This window comes from Dermacentor variabilis, chromosome 9, assembly GCF_050947875.1.
Source record: "Dermacentor variabilis isolate Ectoservices chromosome 9, ASM5094787v1, whole genome shotgun sequence".
Lineage (NCBI taxonomy): Eukaryota > Metazoa > Arthropoda > Arachnida > Ixodida > Ixodidae > Dermacentor > Dermacentor variabilis.
The window spans coordinates 84,978,079-84,997,772 of record NC_134576.1 but is presented as its reverse complement, the minus strand read 5'-3'; the positions used below and the strand labels follow the sequence as shown (position 1 = coordinate 84,997,772).

The 19,694-nt window shown below is 46.3% G+C and overlaps 1 protein-coding gene across 1 annotated transcript; it reads left to right on the top strand.

Moving 5' to 3' along the window:
- Positions 1–8,220: 8,220 nt before the first annotated feature.
- LOC142557038 (putative serine carboxypeptidase CPVL) lies at positions 8,221–19,100 on the top strand. Its single transcript, XM_075668585.1, has 4 exons — positions 8,221–8,384; positions 12,145–12,340; positions 14,324–14,651; positions 18,125–19,100. The coding sequence occupies exons 1-4, from the start codon at positions 8,278–8,280 to the stop codon at positions 18,979–18,981; spliced, it is 1,488 nt and encodes a 495-aa protein (XP_075524700.1). The 5' UTR covers positions 8,221–8,277; the 3' UTR covers positions 18,982–19,100.
- Positions 19,101–19,694: the final 594 nt, after the last annotated feature.

Sequence of the window (19,694 nt, the reverse complement as noted above, 5' to 3'; positions counted from 1 at the left end):
TGAGGGGTTCCTTCTTGCCCTCAACTGCGAGAGTATAAAAACAGCTGCCCCCGGACGCCAAGAGGAGGGCTCCGATTTCTTCTGTTGAGTAAAGTGCTCTCCCGTCTCTCTACTTCGGTCAACCTGACCGCCAACTCTTTGCGATGTTAAAATAAACAAGTTGTTTTGTTGTTACCAGTCGACTCATGCTTTGCCGGGACCTTCGGATGCTTCCAGTTGTACCCCAGGCCGCCAGGCCAACGCTACCCTTGGGGCTTGCGACCCAGGTACAACCACGGGCGTCAGCGCCGAGTTCCCAACAGATCGTACCAGCGGTGCGATCCAAACATCTGGTTGGCAGCGGTGAGATCGCCTCCGACTTCAAACAACTGTCTGCCAGCGATGAGATCGCGACAACGGAGGCCAGCAGCGAAGAGATGCAGTTGACTGTATGCTGAGAAGCTCAACGACGATCCGGGAGCAGTGCAACGAGCCCTGTGTGACGACTGGTTGCCTGCAGCGGAACGACTGCGCGGAATTCCTGCCTGCGAGGTTTGGTGAGTGCGGGACTTTCTTCTTCTGAGCTTTGCCAGGCTTTTGTTAGTGTCAGAAACAGAGCTGGTAATTGTGGTTGTCGTTGCTGCCGGGTTAGTTTGCGGCAAGACAATAGTAAGCAGTAGAGAAAGCAGCATTCAGAGCAGCCATGGATTTGAAGTCGTTGCGCAAACCGAAATTGTTGGAGCTTGCAAGAGAGTTGGGTCTGGATGTCTCAGACAAACTAAGAAAACCTGAACTGCTAAAGGCTATTCTTGAGTTAGAGGCTGAGGATGACGAGCTGTCGGAATGCCTTGAGACCATTGAAGAGAGGGAGACTGCAAAAAGACAGGAGCGCGAACTTAAAGAGCAAAAAGAAAAAGAAGAGCGCGAACTTAAAGAACAGAAAGAAAAAGAAGAGCGTGAACGTAAAGAACAGAAAGAGCGAGAGCAACAAGAGCGTGACCGTCAACACGCTTTGGAAATGAAGCGTCTTGAGGTAGAGATGGAACGCGCTCGTAATGGAAGTCAGGCACACGGTGCAGGAGAACGCGTATTGTTCAAAATGACTGACCTGATGCGGCCGTTTAAGCTTGGAGAGGACATTGGTTTGTTCCTGGTTAACTTTGAGCGAACGTGCGAGAAGCAGGGGTTCTCTCGGGAAACGTGGCCACAGCGCTTGCTCACTTTGTTACCCGGCGAGGCGGCCGACGTAGTCGCTCGCTTGGATAGAGAGGAGGCAGAGGATTTCGACAAAGTAAAATCGAGTCTGCTAAAAAAGTACCGGCTGTCTGCGGAGGCGTTCCGTCGGAAGTTTCGGGAAAATGAGAAAGGCAAAAGTGAGTCATATACAGAGTTTGCGTATAGGCTTATGTCAAACATGCAGGAGTGGCTCAAAGAAGAGAAAGCGTTCGGTGACCACGATAAAGTTCTGCAGTGTTTTGGGCTAGAACAGTTTTATAGTCGGTTACCGGAGAACGTGCGATACTGGGTCTTGGATAGGCCAGACGTTTGTACGGTGGCTAAAGCCGCTGAGCTAGCCGAGGAGTTTGTGACGCGTCGGGCTCGCGGAGCTAAGGACGGTCAAAAGGGTGAATTTGGCTCGAAGTTTGAGAGGCCGAAGTTCACGCCCATGAGATTAAAGGGGGACACGCGTAGTGCGGATGCGAGTGAAAGCAGTCCGACCAGACGTAAAGAGACGGCGGCAGCCAAACGCAGAAAGCGGTTCGAGATGAGGCGAGCGGGCGTTTGTTATACGTGCCAGAAGCCGGGTCACTTTTCGGCGCAGTGTCCGGAAACAACACCAAAAGTTGTGTTTTTTTCAATAGGCAGCACTGACGAGAACATGAAGCTTCTCGAGCCTTACATGCGAGACCTCCTCGTGAACGGGAAAGAGTGCCGGGTGCTTCGCGATTCCGCAGCTACGATGGATGTAGTTCACCCGTCTTATGTAGAACCCCATATGTTCACGGGCGAGTGCGCATGGATCAAGCAAGCCGTGGAAGCTCATAGCGTGTGTCTGCCGGTAGCAAAAGTGCTTATTGAAGGACCTTTCGGAGCGCTTGAGACGGAGGCGGCAGTGTCATCTATGCTGCCCCCCCAGTACCCGTACCTATTTTCAAACAGGTCCGATCACCTCCTGCGCGAGAAGGGGCTTTTGTTTGGTGAAGCTAGTGTTCAGGCCTTAACCAGATCGAAGGTTCGGGAGCTCGCTGCAAAGGCGGTAGTTGCGGGGCCGACGTTATCAAACAACGAAAAAGGGTCAGAGGCGCAGCAAGCTGATATTCAGAGCACGCCCGAACTGAATAAACTTGAGTCTGTAACGTTAAAGGCACCAGATACCGGAGAGGAAAATCCCGATGCGGGAAAGTTAGAAGAGCTATCTACTGATTTGCTCATCGCGCCTACGTCAGACGGACTTAATAGGTTGCTAAAAGTCAGCCGGTCGGCTTTGATAGCCGAGCAAAAAAAGGATGGCAGCCTGGAAAACGTGCGCTGCATTGCCAAAGAAGGTATCGCCAGGAAAACTGCGCGTTTTGTGGAAAGAGGTGGAGTCCTGTACCGGAAGTATCTAGACCGCCGAGGAGTGGAGTTCGATCAGCTGATCGTGCCTCAATGCTATCGTCAGGATCTGTTGCGCTTGTCACACGGGGGTTCGTGGTCCGGACACCTAGGAGTTAAGAAAACTAAGGACCGTCTCTTGCAAGAGTACTATTGGCCAGGGTGTTTTCGGGACGCAGACCACTTCGTGAGGTCATGTGACACCTGTCAGCGGGTGGGCAAACCAGGGGACAAATCGAGGGCGCCGTTGAAATTGGTACCTATCATTACGGAGCCTTTTAGACGGCTCGTTATTGATACAGTGGGACCTCTGCCGGTAACAGCCACGGGGTACAGACACATTTTGACTGTGATCTGCCCAGCGACAAAGTTCCCTGAAGCAGTGCCGCTTAAAGAACTCAGCTCAGTTGAGATAGTCAATGCACTACTGTCCATATTTGCGCGAGTTGGTTTTCCTGCGGAAATCCAATCAGATCAGGGCACAGTGTTTACTAGCGCTTTGACGACAACTTTTCTCGAAAGGTGTGGGGTAAAGCTGCTACACAGCTCAGTGTACCACCCACAGTCGAATTCCGTTGAGAAGCTCCCCTCCGTCATGAAGCGCGTGTTGAGAGCGTTGTGTTTTGAACATCGAACTGACTGGGAGCTGTGTCTGCCTGGGGTGATGTTTGCTTTAAGGACCGCGCCGCATGCGGCTACGGGGTTTTCGCCAGCTGAACTGGTGTACGGTCGCTCGCTTCGATCTCCGCTTCGCATGCTTCGAGAATCATGGGAAGGTAGGGGCGACGACCCAGTCGTGGTGGAGTACGTGCTTAAGCTCCTCGAACGCTTAAGAAGGGCACAGGAGTTGTCAGGTGAAGCAATGACAAAGGCCCAGCAGAGGGCCAAGGTTTATTATGATCGGACAGCCAGGGCCCGTCGTTTTGAGGTTGGCGATGAGGTCATGATATTGCGCACATCGCTAAACAACAAACTAGACGTGCAGTGGGAGGGCCCAGCACGAATTGTTCAGAAACTGTCGGACGTTAACTACGTGGTAAGTCTGCCAGGAAAGCGGAAAGCACAGCAAGTTTACCACTGTAATCTGCTCAAACCTTATAGACAAAGGGAAGCAGTGGTGTGCATGATGGTAAACGTTCCTGAAGAGCTTCCGGTCGAGCTTCCGGGACTAGGCTCAGTGACGAACAGGGAAGACACCGGTCAAGTCATTAGTGACCTTATCAGTAAAGCACCGCTGTCGCCCGAGCAGAAAACCGAACTACACCAGCTATTACAAGAGTTTCAAGGTCTGTTCTCTGAGAGGCCTGGTAGGACTTCTGTACTTACTCATGATATAGAACTTACCTCCCCAGAGCCAGTACGATCCAAGGCGTATCGGGTGTCACCCCGCCAGAGCGATATTATGGAGGCTGAGGTAAAGAAAATGCTACAGCTCGGTGTTATTGAGGCAGGTGAGAGTGATTATACCTCCCCTTTGATTTTAGTTGAGGTACCGGGCAAGGAACCTCGTCCTTGCGTCGACTACCGCAGGCTTAATTCCATCACTAAGCATCAAATTTATCCGATCCCTAACATCGAGGAGCGCCTTGAGAAAGTTAGTAGCGCTCAGTTTATTTCCACCCTAGATCTTGTCAGGGGTTATTGGCAGGTTCCACTTACAGAAGAGGCTAGTAGGTATGCGGCGTTCATTTCACCAATGGGAACATTCCGTCCTAAAGTGTTGAGTTTTGGTTTGAAGAACGCGCCATACTGTTTTTCAAGCCTCATGGATAAAGTGTTGCGGGGACAGCAAGAATTCGCTTTACCGTATCTAGACGACGTAGCGATATTCTCCGCATCCTGGTCTGAGCATATGGCACACTTGCGGGCAGTGCTAACCCGCCTGCGCGAAGCGGGCTTGACAGTCAAGGCTCCTAAGTGCCAGTTAGCACAGGCCGAGGTTGTCTACCTCGGTCACGTGATTGGTCAGGGTCGTCGCCGCCCCTCTGAAATAAAAGTGGCCGCTGTGCGAGACTTTCCGCAACCGCGCACCAAGACCGATATTCGGTCGTTCTTGGGTGTCGCCGGCTACTATCAGAGGTACATCCCTAGGTACTCTGATATCGCGGCTCCCCTGACGGATGCTCTAAGAAAGACAGAGCCTCAAACAGTCGTCTGGGACGAGACAAAGGAAAGAGCTTTTAGCGCCCTAAAGAGTGCCCTAACGAGCCAGCCTGTGCTACGATCGCCAGACTATACAAAAGGGTTCGTTGTTCAGTGCGATGCTAGTGAGCGAGGCATGGGCGTTGTACTGTGCCAACTGGAAAATGGAGAAGTAGAACACCCCGTCCTGTATGCTAGTCGTAAGCTGACCAGTCGTGAGCAGGCGTATAGCGCCACCGAGAAAGAGTGTGCGTGTCTCGTGTGGGCCGTTCAGAAATTGTCATGCTATCTAGCCGGCTCGAGGTTTATCATTGAGACGGATCACTGCCCTCTCCAATGGCTGCAGACCATCTCTCCCAAAAATGGCCGCCTCCTGCGCTGGAGCCTCGCTTTACAACAATATTCCTTTGAGGTGCGTTACAAAAAGGGGAGTCTCAACGGTAACGCCGATGGCTTAAGTCGAAGCCCCTAACGTAGGAATCAGCCTCAAAATTGTTGGTTACTGATGTTTTTCTTCCTGAGGCAGGATTTTTTTTAACATATTGCTTTTGTTTAGTGTTTCAAAGTGATGATATGCTTTCTAGTGCAATTTTCCAATTTGTGGACGCGTTCTGAGTGATGCTAGACTACTGTAAGGAACTATGCAGTGGTATAAAAAGGGGAAAGAGCCTGGCAGGGCTTAGTGAGGGTTGTGCCGTGCTTGCTGACTGAGCGGTTGAGTTTCAGCGTAGTTCTAATGCTTGCCGGGAACGAGAACAAAAATGTGAACTCTCCCGAAGTCACTTTGCAGTGTCCCGTGCGAACCTGAACGAGAGAACGAGGCCTTCTCTGTGCGCTGCGCTCAAGAAACGTCGAGGGACGCCCGACTTCGGTTATGAGCATCATCGAGCGACATCTCTCCGGACAGCGGATGCAGTCCCCTGTCCATCGGGATCTCCTTCCCCCGGCGGGGCGGTCTGTTGCGTTTCGCCTGCGACACGCGGTTTTGCCGGCGCGACTGCGGCGGGGCGGCAGACATTTTGGCCCGATCGTCGTCGCCGCAACGCTCCCCGCCAGGTGTTTCCAGGCACGACTGCGGCGATGCGACCGCAAAGGATCACCCTCTCCTTCCAGTCATTGTGCCCGAACCAGGCGATGCGAAAGCAGGGATCACCCTCTCATCCCAGTCTTTGTGCCCGACCGGCGGCGCTACGACAGTGTGCGACACCATTAGCCCATTGTACAATCACGTGCTCGTCAATTGAGGGGTTCCTTCTTGCCCTCAACTGCGAGAGTATAAAAACAGCTGCCCCCGGACGCCAAGAGGAGGGCTCCGATTTCTTCTGTTGAGTAAAGTGCTCTCCCGTCTCTCTACTTCGGTCAACCTGACCGCCAACTCTTTGCGATGTTAAAATAAACAAGTTGTTTTGTTGTTACCAGTCGACTCATGCTTTGCCGGGACCTTCGGATGCTTCCAGTTGTACCCCAGGCCGCCAGGCCAACGCTACCCTTGGGGCTTGCGACCCAGGTACAACCACGGGCGTCAGCGCCGAGTTCCCAACAGATCGTACCAGCGGTGCGATCCAAACAAGTCGCAGGAGCCTGCTTGAATTCTTGGGTTCTTGTTAACTTGCAAACAATAACTCGTTGTGCATGCTGCTGCAGGTCAGTTCTATAATAAATTGCTGCCTCGTCCGTGTGTCGATTGTGGTTCTGTGGAACACGCCTCCCGGTGATTTCGAAACTGCCTGTCACATTGGCCTCCTGACTTCGCAGATGGGGCCTGCTGTATACAGGAGCTTCCACTTCCGGAGTTACTATAGTTACTGTATACACTGTGCGGTAATTCTGCTCCTTTCTTGTGGTTAGCGCTGCGAAAAAAAAACGCGTTCAAGTCTCGCGGTGCGAGGAATTGTATCGTTGTCATCACGGGCACGATGGCCCTTGATTTTACCACTGTTCGTTATTCTACCACGGCCGTTCCATAACGAGCCCCGCGCCAATTTAACTCACATGGCGGAGTCTCTCTTTACTTTACCCCAAACAACTTCCAAAGCGGTCGCGTGGTGATGTTTTCTAAGAGTCGGTGTTGAAACTGTACATAGATAACCGGCAGTCAGCAAAAAGAAAATGAGAGAAACAGAGACGGTAATTTGTATGCTAATGATGGAAAAATAAAACGCCATTGCGATTTGCAAGTACGGCAAGAAAGAAATTGGGTTGGGGGGAGGGGGGAGGTTGCTTGTAGATATGTACGATAGCAAAAATGGAAGTGCATGGCTAGTTGAAGCCCGGGCTGGCTGCGTGATGGCAAGAACTTACCAAAGCCAATATTCGCAACAAGCTGAGGCATGTGTGTGCGGCAGCAAAAGTCTGGAAGCGACTCTGCACCTCGTAATGAAGTGTCAAGGTATTCCCCCAATGAGTGCCGGAGGAAACGTACATTTTCAGAAGGACTTGGATTTAAAGTGCATGGAAGCATCATATGTTCAGCAGTCAAGATAAGTTAAGACCTTTAGAGTATTGGTGGGAAGAAAAGCAGGGAAGAAGTTGACAGAAGCAAAGTCGTTAGAGGCATAGATAACTGTACAATGTAAACATACAAGTTTTAATGGAGAAAGAGAAGAGCAAGAAATGATAACCAAAATGCTAAACAGGATTAGCCCAAGCCGGCTAACTGACTGCTTGTTGCTGCTGCTTTTCAAGGGGGATGCCAATAAACATCATGACCACCCTCAATGGCGCGGCCTGGCAATGCGCCAGGAACATATAGCGAGTACACGAACTCGACGGCTCTGTTAGGCCTAATCTCCATTGATCGAGGTTGACACCCTGTCAGGCTCGATGAGGACGGCTGGCGAGGGCTGACAATCGCGTATTTTAACTTCGGAAACTCGTTTACGCTCACATTGGGCGCGCATCAATGTTTCTACCAGGGCTGTTGTCCCGACAATCGCGTTGTTGCAAAGTTTTCGCTGAGCTGCCGATGGCACAAAACACCAGCCGCACGACGGTCGGCAGCCTGGCTTTGCATGCATCGGCAGCTGGAAAGCCTGTCCCACTACGACAACTCGCTGACGTCGGCACAATGGCTTTCAGCGACGCACACAGCCGTCGAATTGGCCGACGGTCGGCGTCGGCTTCTTGATGCCCTCGGTGTCGTGTCGACTCAGCGGGACTTGGCCTTAACACGGTGTTTACTGGTGCACTATAGACTATCTTTCGCACTATCAGGAGTATTTTCCTCCGGGCACGTCAATTGTGCTAGATAAATAATATTTCTACCACATACTTACACACAGGCAAAACACTCCATATGGAATATCTGCGCGCGTGTTTGCGTTAGGAATTGTTATTTAACCTTAAGGTGGCGTTCTTTCGGGCTGTGACTCAAGGAAAGATCTATTTAATCGTGCACAATAGACTATACTATATCAACTAAAAAGAAATGTTCCTTTTTATTTCCTTGAAAGCCCATACGCCGCGCGCTACGATACTTTCTTTTTCTTGAAGTGTATAAAACGCGCACAGCTCACAACATTATTTCGATACTAGTTCTGTTCGGCCACCGGTTACGCAAGGATGAAGTTTTACGCAGGCACACTATTGTTTTTAATTCCGACTTTAGCTTTAGCTAGATGTAAGGCCACTGGTCAGACTAAGGAGCATGACGACTCCGACCAGCAAAGGTAAGTGGACATTGCAGGCAACTGTAGAGAAGTCTATATTTTCGACCATGTTCATAGTTTTCAAGTCTCCATTTGCAAAACTTCACTCTCACTCTGGCAACAGCAATATCACGCAAATGAGTTGAAGTTGAGCAAGGTGTATCGCTTATAATAAATTCGCATATAGCAATACTATTTCGCGCTATGATATTTATGGACTACAATCAGAGGGATTATTCAGATCTTCACGTTGTGATCAATGTGCTAGGCCTAGCATGCGGTATCAGCTGTTTTTGAGGAGGGTTCTTAACGTAAATATATAACCTGCAGACACTTAGCCAATGCTTTTGCATTGTGAAGCAACAGTCGCTGGGCCTTACACCAAAAAAAGACTTGTTTTTACCAATCTCTACGCATTTGGCGAGCATTACTTCCTTTTATTTAAATTCGCCGACCTTCATAAAATATGGCAATATGGGAACGTCCATGAAGGCAGCATGGTTTGAAAGGAAAATAATGTTGGATATATACTGAATAGAAAGAATCTTAATTTTCATGCTGTATAATATATAGATTTTTTTTAGGTATTTTGTATAATAATTTGAAAGTAGCTGCAGGGTGCGTGGTAACGCGTTCGGTAGCCTCACGTTAACAGTGCGGGCGCGGCAGCATCGCAATATACAGCAGCATCGCAATACAGCAGCATCGCAATGATGCAGCCAAAGGACACATGGTCTCCAGTGCCCTGGCAGAGCATCACGAAAAGACTGGACGCAGTATTAACTGGCATTCGGCTTCTATCATCGAAAGAGAGAAAAAAATTATCATCCCGATTGCTCCTTGAATCATCCTTCATACAATCTACTACTAACACGATAAACCGGACACGGGGACACCTCCCTGAGTTGTACGCAAGCGCAGTACGTCTTCCGACGTGTATGTAATAAAGACCACCATGCATTCGTTCATTGTGAACAAGGCACCCGTATTGGTCACCGAAACGTCAATAAGTGTTCTGAATTTTTTCAGCTGGCGAGTGTACGTTCATTCAGCCAAAATTCTCTAATGACTCACACTCCGGCGCCGGCGCAGCTGTCAACTCATGAAATCTACCATTCCCGTAGCCGCTTTGCTCTGGGAGCAACTGGGTTTTTGCGTGACCCCGACAACGCCGCTTGGGAGCCACTACAAGCTTCGCTTGGCAATTCCGTCAAGAAGACAGATTTGGTTGGAGCAACCTTGGTGGTTGAATAGTATATTACCTTTCCTGCATATACTGCGTACGTAAAGGTCTAGCATGCGCATACGCCAATACATACGGTCATCACGGCGACGGCCAACATTCGCCTGGTGTGTCCACGTAATTGCTATCGCAGTAAAATGACAAAACTATTCCGGCAGAACTCATGGAAGGGCTCTAACAGGAGCGGGTACAGTGAGCGTACAGGAAAATGTTCCCTCCCCGTATTCACCAATAAACTATAGAATGTTCTAGAGATCAAAATTTCGGTGATGAAAAAGAGGAATCGAACCCTACAATCAGCGTCAAGATAGGTTGGATGGTCTTGTGTTCTACTCAAGCACAGTAGCCAGCCATGGAAATACTGTTACTATACTGCGTTGGAAACATTGCACTCGGATAAAAGCGAAAGTGCAGCGACGTAAGCATACACTGAAAATTTAGCGTATGCAGAAATTTATGAGCTAGTGTTATTATTCAATACAATTTTAAAACTACTTATTTTCTAGAGGCGCACGTTTACATATCCAAGCGTGCCCCTAGCCAAGGGGATGCGCAATTAGCGAGGTGGCCCATTTCTGTTTCATGGACTTGCCATATAACAGCGTAAAACTCTCTGAAAGTTATCATAGACTGCAGCTGCATTCTTATCACCACTTATTTAGTAAGCCTAATGATGCATTGAAGGGGCCATGAAAAGTATCTGAAATACTTATACGGCACTTGGTATAGAGGCTATAGAGATAGCAAAAAAGGGCCTTCCGTAATATTAACGATTGTGTTCTTATAACCGTATAGACATATTGTGGCCGAGATTGCAACCTCGGTTATTAAAGCAGAAAGTGGTTAAGGAAATTTTGCTCGCGGTTCTTGCAGCACCGACACACTGCAGCGTAATACTGTAATGTAATGTAATCTACTCTAATGTAATGTAGGCGTGCTCTACATTCAGGCCGGCGAAAGAGGCATACCAAAGGGTACGGAATTCATTAGACCACTGGTCGTTTAATTCCATAACCTCGCCTGCATTGCATTGCTCCGTATGTACACCCTCTACAGGATGTTCCTCAGAGGTAGCATTGGAGCTACAAAATGGGCTTGGACAAGGGACTGGTGTCTGTTGCGCAACCTTCGCTATGAACGCTTCTTGAATATTTTTTTGATACTTTGGTCCTAACGAGATATCTTAATTATGTGTCTGCCTGTTTTGTCTCTTATGTCTGTGTGTTATGTCCTGTGCGTATCTTCATTAAATTCGCCTGCACTAGCATATTACGGCCGCCACCAGGCAAACCTATCCGGTTTTCAAAAAACAACTTACCTGTCTCTGTCACCTGGACATCTTTAAGTCGAAGAGCAAGTTAAACACTATAATTTCTTTATCAATTACCCGATTTGCACTGACACGCTGCGCCATCTATCGTCACGCACTTCTTTCTGTGACAATGATGGGAAAGCTGCGGTGGCAAAACGGGCACAAGTAAAAGCGCTTCCGAATATAGTCTCCCATATCCATCCGCGTTAGTGTAACCTAAAGAAAACTTTAACGTTTTATCTACCGCAGCAAAATAAGTGAAGACATGCCACTGAATGCAACATTTTTAGTATTTTTACTCTTCGTCTCATGTGTGTGTGGGCGAATGCGAAACCGTCGCAGATGGAAGCTGTACTGATTCAGTGTTCGTTCGAAGGAACCAAAACCGCTTCTAAGTGTTTTCGCATTGCTTGCCTCAGTAACACATAGATGGGCTGAAACTCCGCCCCAGTCGGTTTCCCTTTATTGACAATTAAAGCTTTCTGCGAATGTAGTAACACTACGCGCAACCCGAACCGAAAATACGGCAGCCAACTACCCCCAATGTGGCGGCGGCAAAGCAAAGAATGCGTCGCATTAGAATCGCTGTCTACTCGAGAATCACACGAAGCTCTTCTTCTTTCACGATCCATACTTAGAAATCACTTCAATATAAAAAAAAGAAACATTGGTAAGTTGTAAAGACAGACACAGAAATATTAATGGTATCTTGAGAGATTAGCCTAGCAGTAGACTTGGCATGCTACTACAGGCTAGATGATGAAAGAAGAATTAATGGAAGTGAGAGAAGAAAAAAAAAGACACCCACATTATTACACCAATGAGTGAGAAATGCACAGCCACAAAAGTTATTTTAAGAGTTTCTTTTCATTCGATGAGAATACTTTCAGAACCTAAGTAAGGCGCAGTTCAGAGCCACGAGGCGGCCATAGTCTGAGAACGACCCGCGGCTCAAACGCCGTGTTTAGTCTCGAGTCTTGGGAATTACTCAAGAGCACCCTTGGTGTTGTCAAGCGTCTGAAAAAAAAAGCGAAGTGGTCTAAGTGCTCGTTATCAGGAACAGAATGGCGTGCTGAAAAACAACAACAAATTTACATAAAGCATCCATAAAGCGTGAAAACAAAAAGAAAACTGATTTCATCTCGCCTGTTAGTCAACATACGAACGTTGAAGAAATCTGAACCAAAAAGCAACGCCATTTCAAGTGCACCGTGTGTTCTTTCCAGACTCGTTTTCGACGATGATCTCCTGCTCCCCGCCACAAATGACAACATATACCAGTCGAAACTCAACGAAATGCGAAACCGCAGCCGTGTAAACCTGCCAGCTCCGTGCGCGAATCTGGAAGCGTATTCTGGATTCATCCCTGTCGACGACAACAAAAACTCTACGTACTTGTTCTTCTTGCACATCAAGTCGCAGGCAAGATATACCTGATACGAATCATGTGTTTCGATTTAGCCACTCGCAGAACTTTTGTTGGAGTAAGAATAGAGTTTCAGTGGCAATGCAGCTATTATCCCAGAATGCACCGCGAAACTGATACCTTACAAGTACATACGTACGCAAAAGTAGTTTATATTCACATCTTCCTTTCCTTCAGTAATTATAAAATATGCACAGATGTGAAATATTTAAAAAAATGATATTGGCAGCGTGCAGTATATTAAACGAAGGGCCGCCCGCGTCGTTAAAATAAGTGGAATCTTGTTTGGATAAACTAAACGAATTAGCGTTACATCAGGACATCAAGTTGACAGCGTGAGACGCTTTGAGATTACCCAAGGTTTCGGAGCAATATTGTAGGAACTTTGTCTTACCAATATCTGCACATCATGTGTCCTGCTGAGAGATCGATAAGGGCTTTCTACCTTCTTACGAAAGTGTTTGGTTCCTATAGACAGCTGTGGAATATATTTCATGAGTCCCGCTCAGAGGTAAATAATTGCTCTTTTTACTTTGTTTCCCGTAGGCAGCTGTGGAATATTATTTGATTCTGCTATTTTCATTTATAGAATATTGTATCGTGCGGTAGAAAGTGTCAAATCTTCGCGCCATTTTTTGTTTTGGTGCAAGTAGAAATCGCGTGAAATCGTGCTTTCCACCACACAACAAATGGCTTAAAAAAACGTGACAGTAACACTATAACACAGCTCGCTATAGCCACCAAACACAAAAAGAAAGGTGAAAAGTGTTTATCATTGTCTCAGTGGGTTACAACTAAGGAATATATATATATATATATATATATATATATATATATATATATGACAAAGGTACTACGGCACCTCTCGAAAATCTTGGGCAACATCGCAGCGTACCACGCCGCCAACTTGGTGGCTCTCTGTTAAGTGCGAAATTTAACGGTAATTTTCGAGTAGACTTGGACAGCAAGAAACCGTCGTCCACGCAAGGTAGGACATAGGAGACTTGCCTTTAAATTGTAAGTAAGAAATACCCTGGTAACTGAGGCACTCCAAATATGCCTAGTGCGTTACAAAGTAGCAAGCCTGTAAGTCACAGGCGCACTCAAAAGTGCGTACGAAATTATGAAATTGAGCAAACAGGCAACTTGCTTGACTCTATACTTACATGCCGTTCTGCGAAACATTCAATATATAAAGACCGAAAGTGCTTCTTCCTACCAAGGTAGCGATTCATGCGACAAATAAATAAGAGGATCGGGTAACTTTTGTTGAAAGGGGACATGTCTCACGAACCAGTCGCTTACAATAATATTTCAAGAACAGTGCTTTCCTGTTCCGAAGAGAGTTTCCACAGTTCAGTCGAGATTGCGATTCTGGCATATTTGTTCTATAAGAGGACAGGATAAGTGCAGTGTCAGCGAAATGAAATACAATTAATCAACGAGCCAGATATGAGAATTATTCCAACTATATTTCACCTTGAACAAACTATTAATACTGCATTACCGAAGACTGCCACCCGCCTCATTCGAAAAAATCTTACCACCTAAAATCGGTATTTTCTTTTCTTTCACAATTGAGCAATTCATATGCAAGACATAATAAACACTGATACATAAATATAAAGTAACATCTGTTTTTTCTTTGGTGTATTAAGTTATATAGGAGGTAATGGCTCTTATATTAACAGGTTATCCTTGCTCGTGACAACCTCTACGTACATTTATATACATTTTGCAATGTCAACTCAACTTCCCTCCCAAGTTATACCACACATTTCTCTGTAATTCAAAATGGCTATGATTTGCAACCACGCAGTACAGAATTGTCCGTCTTATATTTGGCATGACTGAGAAATAAAGCTTATCCGCAAATTACTGAAGTTTGTGTAACTGGGACATGGCCCTTACATTGTGATTTCAGTGCAGTGTAGCAATTTTACGGATGCGTGCCTTCTTGTCACTTATAATTTGTACAGGTCGATGCTGATAAGAAGCCCCTTCTTCTGTGGCTACAAGGTGACCCAGGGAAATCTGCGCTCTACAGCCAGTTCCTTGAAAATGGCCCTCTTGGCATTGATGCTAGCGGGTCGTTGTACCGCAGAAGCCACAGTCTCTTAAATCAGTTTAACATCATCTATCTGGACCAACCTGCCGGATCCGGATACAGTTTCGATAGAAAAAGCCAATACCCGTCGACGCTCGAACAGGTTTCTACTCACGCCATCAAATTTCTCAGGAGGTTTCTGAGAATTTACTCCGAGTACAAGGGTAGAGAGTTCTTCATCGCTGGGGAATCGTACGGAGGTAAGACGCATTGCGTACGTATTCACCCGATTACCGATTTAAAATCAACAATAGAAGTTGACGCTAGATTCACAAGTATCTATTAAACCAATACAAATGCCAATGAAGCGTGAGTAGCAGCACAACTATGCATACGCGCAAATGTAAGCGTCTCCTACGGCTATCGAGCGTACAATTCGCAGAAAAAGAATAGCGGCGCTGCCTGCCACTTTTATGGCGCACAAGCAGAGCAGCCTGCGTTTCTTGCATTTCCGCTAAAGTGAAAGACGCTGCAAAAGTCCTATTCCCGATAATTATACACTTTCGTTTCGACATTACCATACGCAACACGAGATTCCGACATTTTTTTTTTTGCCGATACAGGCAAGTAAAAAAGTTGTGCTGAAACCACCCACGATTATATTCAAGATTATTGTCTACGATTGTTTACAACTTACAGCCATAATAGCGTGGGATTGTGTTTTTAATATTGTCACGTGGTAGTGACGGTTAAGAAGGCAGCAAAACTGGGATTAACGAAACGAGCGTTTTGTTGGGCGAACTTGTGCCCTCAAAAACAAGCTACAGTCATAGAACAACGGTAGCGGCGAACACGGTCGGCGATCATCGAAAATCTGATCAGCGGGTCAAGCACGTCGGCTTTTATAGATCAGTCGTCGAATGTTGCAGAGTAATCGCTGGGACCCGCATGCCTTCCACAAAGTTCTACGCCATTCGCGTCGTGCATACGTGCAATCAGATTACACAAGCTTCGGCGACAACAGACAGCGGATGGAACTATCGATAACATTCCAGAAACTTCCGACACATGCAAGCGCGTCCTGCGCTGTGTGATAACATTTGCTAGGCGGTGAAACGTGTCGCCAAGAAAGACAAGTACACGTGCCGATATACGAGAAAACACAATTCTGTTACGTAGAAACTGAAGCACAAGCCCAGTTTTCCGGCGTTTCTATCATTCATAGACCGGCCACAGCGTGCGAGACTTGCGCGCACCGGCGTGCGCAAATCTTGGAGGCCACGGAGCGGCGCACCCGGTTTCTTGCAACACCTACAAATGGCGCTCACCTCCACCGCATCGCGGCCCATGCAAATGGCCGCGTATCTACCAGAAAGCTTACCTTCGTGCATAGCATTTGCCGCCAGCGTTTGCCGGTAAAAATTACGGTTACATAGGGTGCAGTTGCCGGGAAGCGTGCGAAGTAATCAGGGAAGTTTTGAATGTTATCGCGTTCCACTCTTAAACGCAAAGCGCAGGTGTCCTGCAATTTTTTCTTCTATTTAGAAAACTCATTTCTTGGCTCGCTTGAGCCCGAGGTGAGGCGAGCGCTTAAGGCTTATTCACGATATACTACTAGTCAAAAGTGAGGTTCCTGGTGTTGACCCGGTGTCGTTAACGGCCCCGCGTCACAGAAAATCCGGTGTCCACGGCCAGCGCCGTAACCGGCGTCGGCATCCCGTGGGCGAAAATGATCCCTATATTCCATACGGCACTACAGTTCTTCTATCACTAAGGCTACTCATACCTTCAATTAAATTCTTTACAAAGTTATTCCTCACAATTTGGAAACAGCCCACAAACAAACGTCTTGAAATAACACACCGACAGCGCATGCTTCTTGTGTTGCATGTTCTGAGACCGATATATTTAACGTGCGAAACAATAACAGGGGATCGGCCCACGCAAGAGGCCTCGTTTTTCCCAGAAAGCTCGCCTTCGTGCATAGTGTTCGCCGCCAATGTTTCCCCGTAAGCATTACGGTTTCATAAGCTGCAGTTTCCGGGAAGTGTGCGAATCAGTCAGGGATCTCTGAATGCTGTCGCGTTCCACTCTAAAAGACGAAGTTTCAGCGTCCTCGAAATTTTTCTTATGAGAAGCGCAGCAGGAATAAGTAGACAGCTTTCAAGACGAAAGCCTTAAATCTTTGTTCGAAGGTAGCATTGTGAGGTACAGAAAATATGACGTGACTTAAGGAATGCCGGAAGAGAACCAAAACATGTGCAGCCGTGTATGAGAGATGATGGATTAGTAAAGTTAATCAATGATTGATTAGTGACTGGATAAAGGTGTATTAGGGTGACTGAAGGTGGATTAACGTCGAATGACGTGGATTAACTTAATAAAAATATTTGTATTTTAAAAGAGATTCGGTGGATTAAGATGGATTGAGGTAGAATAAGAAGGATTACTGTGGATTAGGGTGGATTAAGGTGGATTAAGTTAAAGTAAGGTCGATTAGGGTGGATGAAAGATTACGGTAGAGTATAGTCAGTTAAGGCGGATGAAAACAGATTAAGATGGATTGATTAAGATGAAAAATGTATTGCATGAGTATTACAGTGTATTGCATGAGTATTACGGATGATTAAGGTAGATTAAAATACATTAAGGTGGAATAAGGTTCATTAGGGTGGATGTTGGAAGATTAAGGCGGATTAAGGTGGATTAAGGTGAATTGTAGTAAGCTTTACAAAGCTCTCTCGTTCGAGTCTTTTATGCGATAGCTGAGGTCACCTGGAATTTTTACACAAGGACGCATCACAACAGCAATGGACATAATTCAGCGATAATCACTGACGATATAGTAAAATGAAATTCAAGAAATGCCTGGTAATTGGTTACAATAATAAACCTGTTGTGACTGCGAAATCGAAGTCACAGTATTTCTGGCGTATACCCATTGTCAGTATCAAGAGGCGTACATGATTTTAAAAATAATGCCTTCGCAAATTCTGGATGAAATACTTGAGCGTTACCTTTGTTACTTTGGTAAAAATAATTCAGATGCTTTTTGTTCTCAAAGTATGTGATATAATCATCAATTTTCTGGGTAATATTGAAGTTAAACTTCTGGAAAGTGGTGGTTGTCTCAGGAAATTTAGCAGATTGACAAAACCTGAGCACTTGCTATATCTTGAGTATAACATTTACATTGTCCTTGCTGACTAGGTTTCGCATACTGCGCAATCTATGCCGACGCAAATAATGCATGGGCGGTAATGTAACCGCTCTATGCCTGCTTCAATGTTCGTAATGTTATAGTATTAGCTACATCATCTCCTATAAATGAAGTTTTCTTTCAAAGTGGGAAGCACTTCACTTTAGTTTATATTGTAAACTGCAAAAAACACCTGCTGCTACTCTGCTTAGAACAACATATCACAATTACTATTACCTTCGAGACTGACACCATTTTAGCCAAGCTTGATAGAAAGGTACCTTTTGTGCCCTGATGACTATATTTCCGTCATAATAAACACTTACAGTGTAATTTACACAATGTAAAGAGCAGTTATTCGTATCGACACTGATACATTTTGCGGATGAAAAAAGGTTGGCTCCCACACATTCATTATCATATGCCTTATGCGTGTAGAGAGATGCGGAACTTTGTGAAAGCATGTAAACAAATATCTTTTTTTCAGTGAATGGGTTAAATTGTACATTTGGTTGCTCTCTTTTTCATTTACAGCAAGGTCAGCTATTGGCTTGGCGCAGAGAATGCTGGCACAACCACAGAAGGTTTCGTTGAGCTTGAAGGGCGTGATGCTTGGCAATGGCTTTGTCTTCCCGCTTTTAGAAATAATCAACTCAGCCGATTACCTCTATTGTTCCGGCCTGCTCGACGAACAAGGTCGCTCTAGGTTTGATCAGGAATTTCAGAAAATTGAATATATGATCAAAGCACAAAATTTTACCCAAGCTGCAGCATTGCTGAGCCAAACGGTCCTCAACATACATCCAGGTGGAAAGAAAACATTGTTCGAGGAGTTGACGGGCTTTCAGCACCACGGAAGCATCACAAATCCTCTCAGAGCGAAGGAATTTGGTAAATACGTGGAATACGCAAACAGAGAACACTTCAAGAAGCTGATTCATGTTGGTACCTCAAGAATCCTCGATGCCACGAGCTATGACGTCACAAGCAAGTTAGTGATAGGAGACTTCTTCGTTGATGTAACGCCAACCTTGGTGGACGTACTCAACAAAGCTTACGTCCTATTCTACACAGCACAGTTAGACGCCATATTCCCGGCCACTAACATGGAACGTTGCTTTGCGAAGTTGCAATGGCGAGGCTCAGAAATGTTCAAGGAAGCTGTTCGCAAGCCTTGGTACCGGACAGGCAGTCCCTATAAGGTACCGATGGGTTACGAGAAAACGGCAGGGGCAGTAATGTACAACAGCGTGCTCTTCGGCGGCCATTTTATATCATCCGACCAATCGATGGCCGTGAGGGACATGTACAACCGGTTTTTAAAGTTTACTTCAAAGCCGGCTCCACCTGTGCCGGGCCAGAAGTGTGGCAGCAGCAAGAAGTCTTGCTGATCTGGCACCATTTCATAATGTGAGTGTGCCCTTTTGGACCACACGAACGCTGCTTCAAATATGCTCGTTCTATAACCTTATGTTTGAGCACTGAATAAATATATATAATTCTGGACAAATTGTGAATTTCTGGTCAATTTCAATAGACTGAGCCTGTTACTTGAATGCTCAGTATCGCGAAAACTTTTTTAATATTGCTTTATCAGGAAACGGAAAAAGAGTGACTGGGCAGAATAATGAGTAGCAAAAAAGCGGTAGTAACAGCTCAAAAGTCATGCCTGCGACCTCAGCTGCTGAGCACAGCGAAGCAGGTTAGCCTGGCCGGAGCAACCACATTTTGACATAGGTCCAATGCAAAAACGCTCGTGCACTTAATGTAGGTGCCCCTTAAGAAACTTCTGGTGGTAAAAACTAATTCGGAGCCCGCCCCAATAGAATTTCTCATAACCCACTGTTTGGTTTCACGATGGTCAACTGCAGAAAAGGTCCACAACTTGTCTGCAGTGAGGCCTTAAAACTTCCAGTCTAAAATTGCATCAAATGATCCCCGCGAAAACGCGCGCGTCCAAGTTTTCCTAGATTTTGTGACCGTGAGCTTAGTAAGTGTTATCAGATATCTCGTGTCACCTTCCTATTCTACAGTAATGAATGCACGTACCGTAATAAAGTGTTCGGTGTCAGTAATGTGTGTTTGCGTGCAGAAAATTAGTAAA

What these genes read in the sequence shown, in the direction of transcription:
- LOC142557038 (XM_075668585.1), top strand. Translation starts at nt 8,278, where the DNA reads ATGAAGTTTTACGCAGGCACACTATTGTTTTTAATTCCGACTTTAGCT. An exon ending in TCTTGCACATCAAGTCGCAG is followed by an intron (nt 12,341 to 14,323) that starts GCAAGATATACC and finishes TAATTTGTACAG; the next exon opens with GTCGATGCTGATAAGAAGCC. An exon ending in CGCTGGGGAATCGTACGGAG is followed by an intron (nt 14,652 to 18,124) that starts GTAAGACGCATT and finishes TTTCATTTACAG; the next exon opens with CAAGGTCAGCTATTGGCTTG.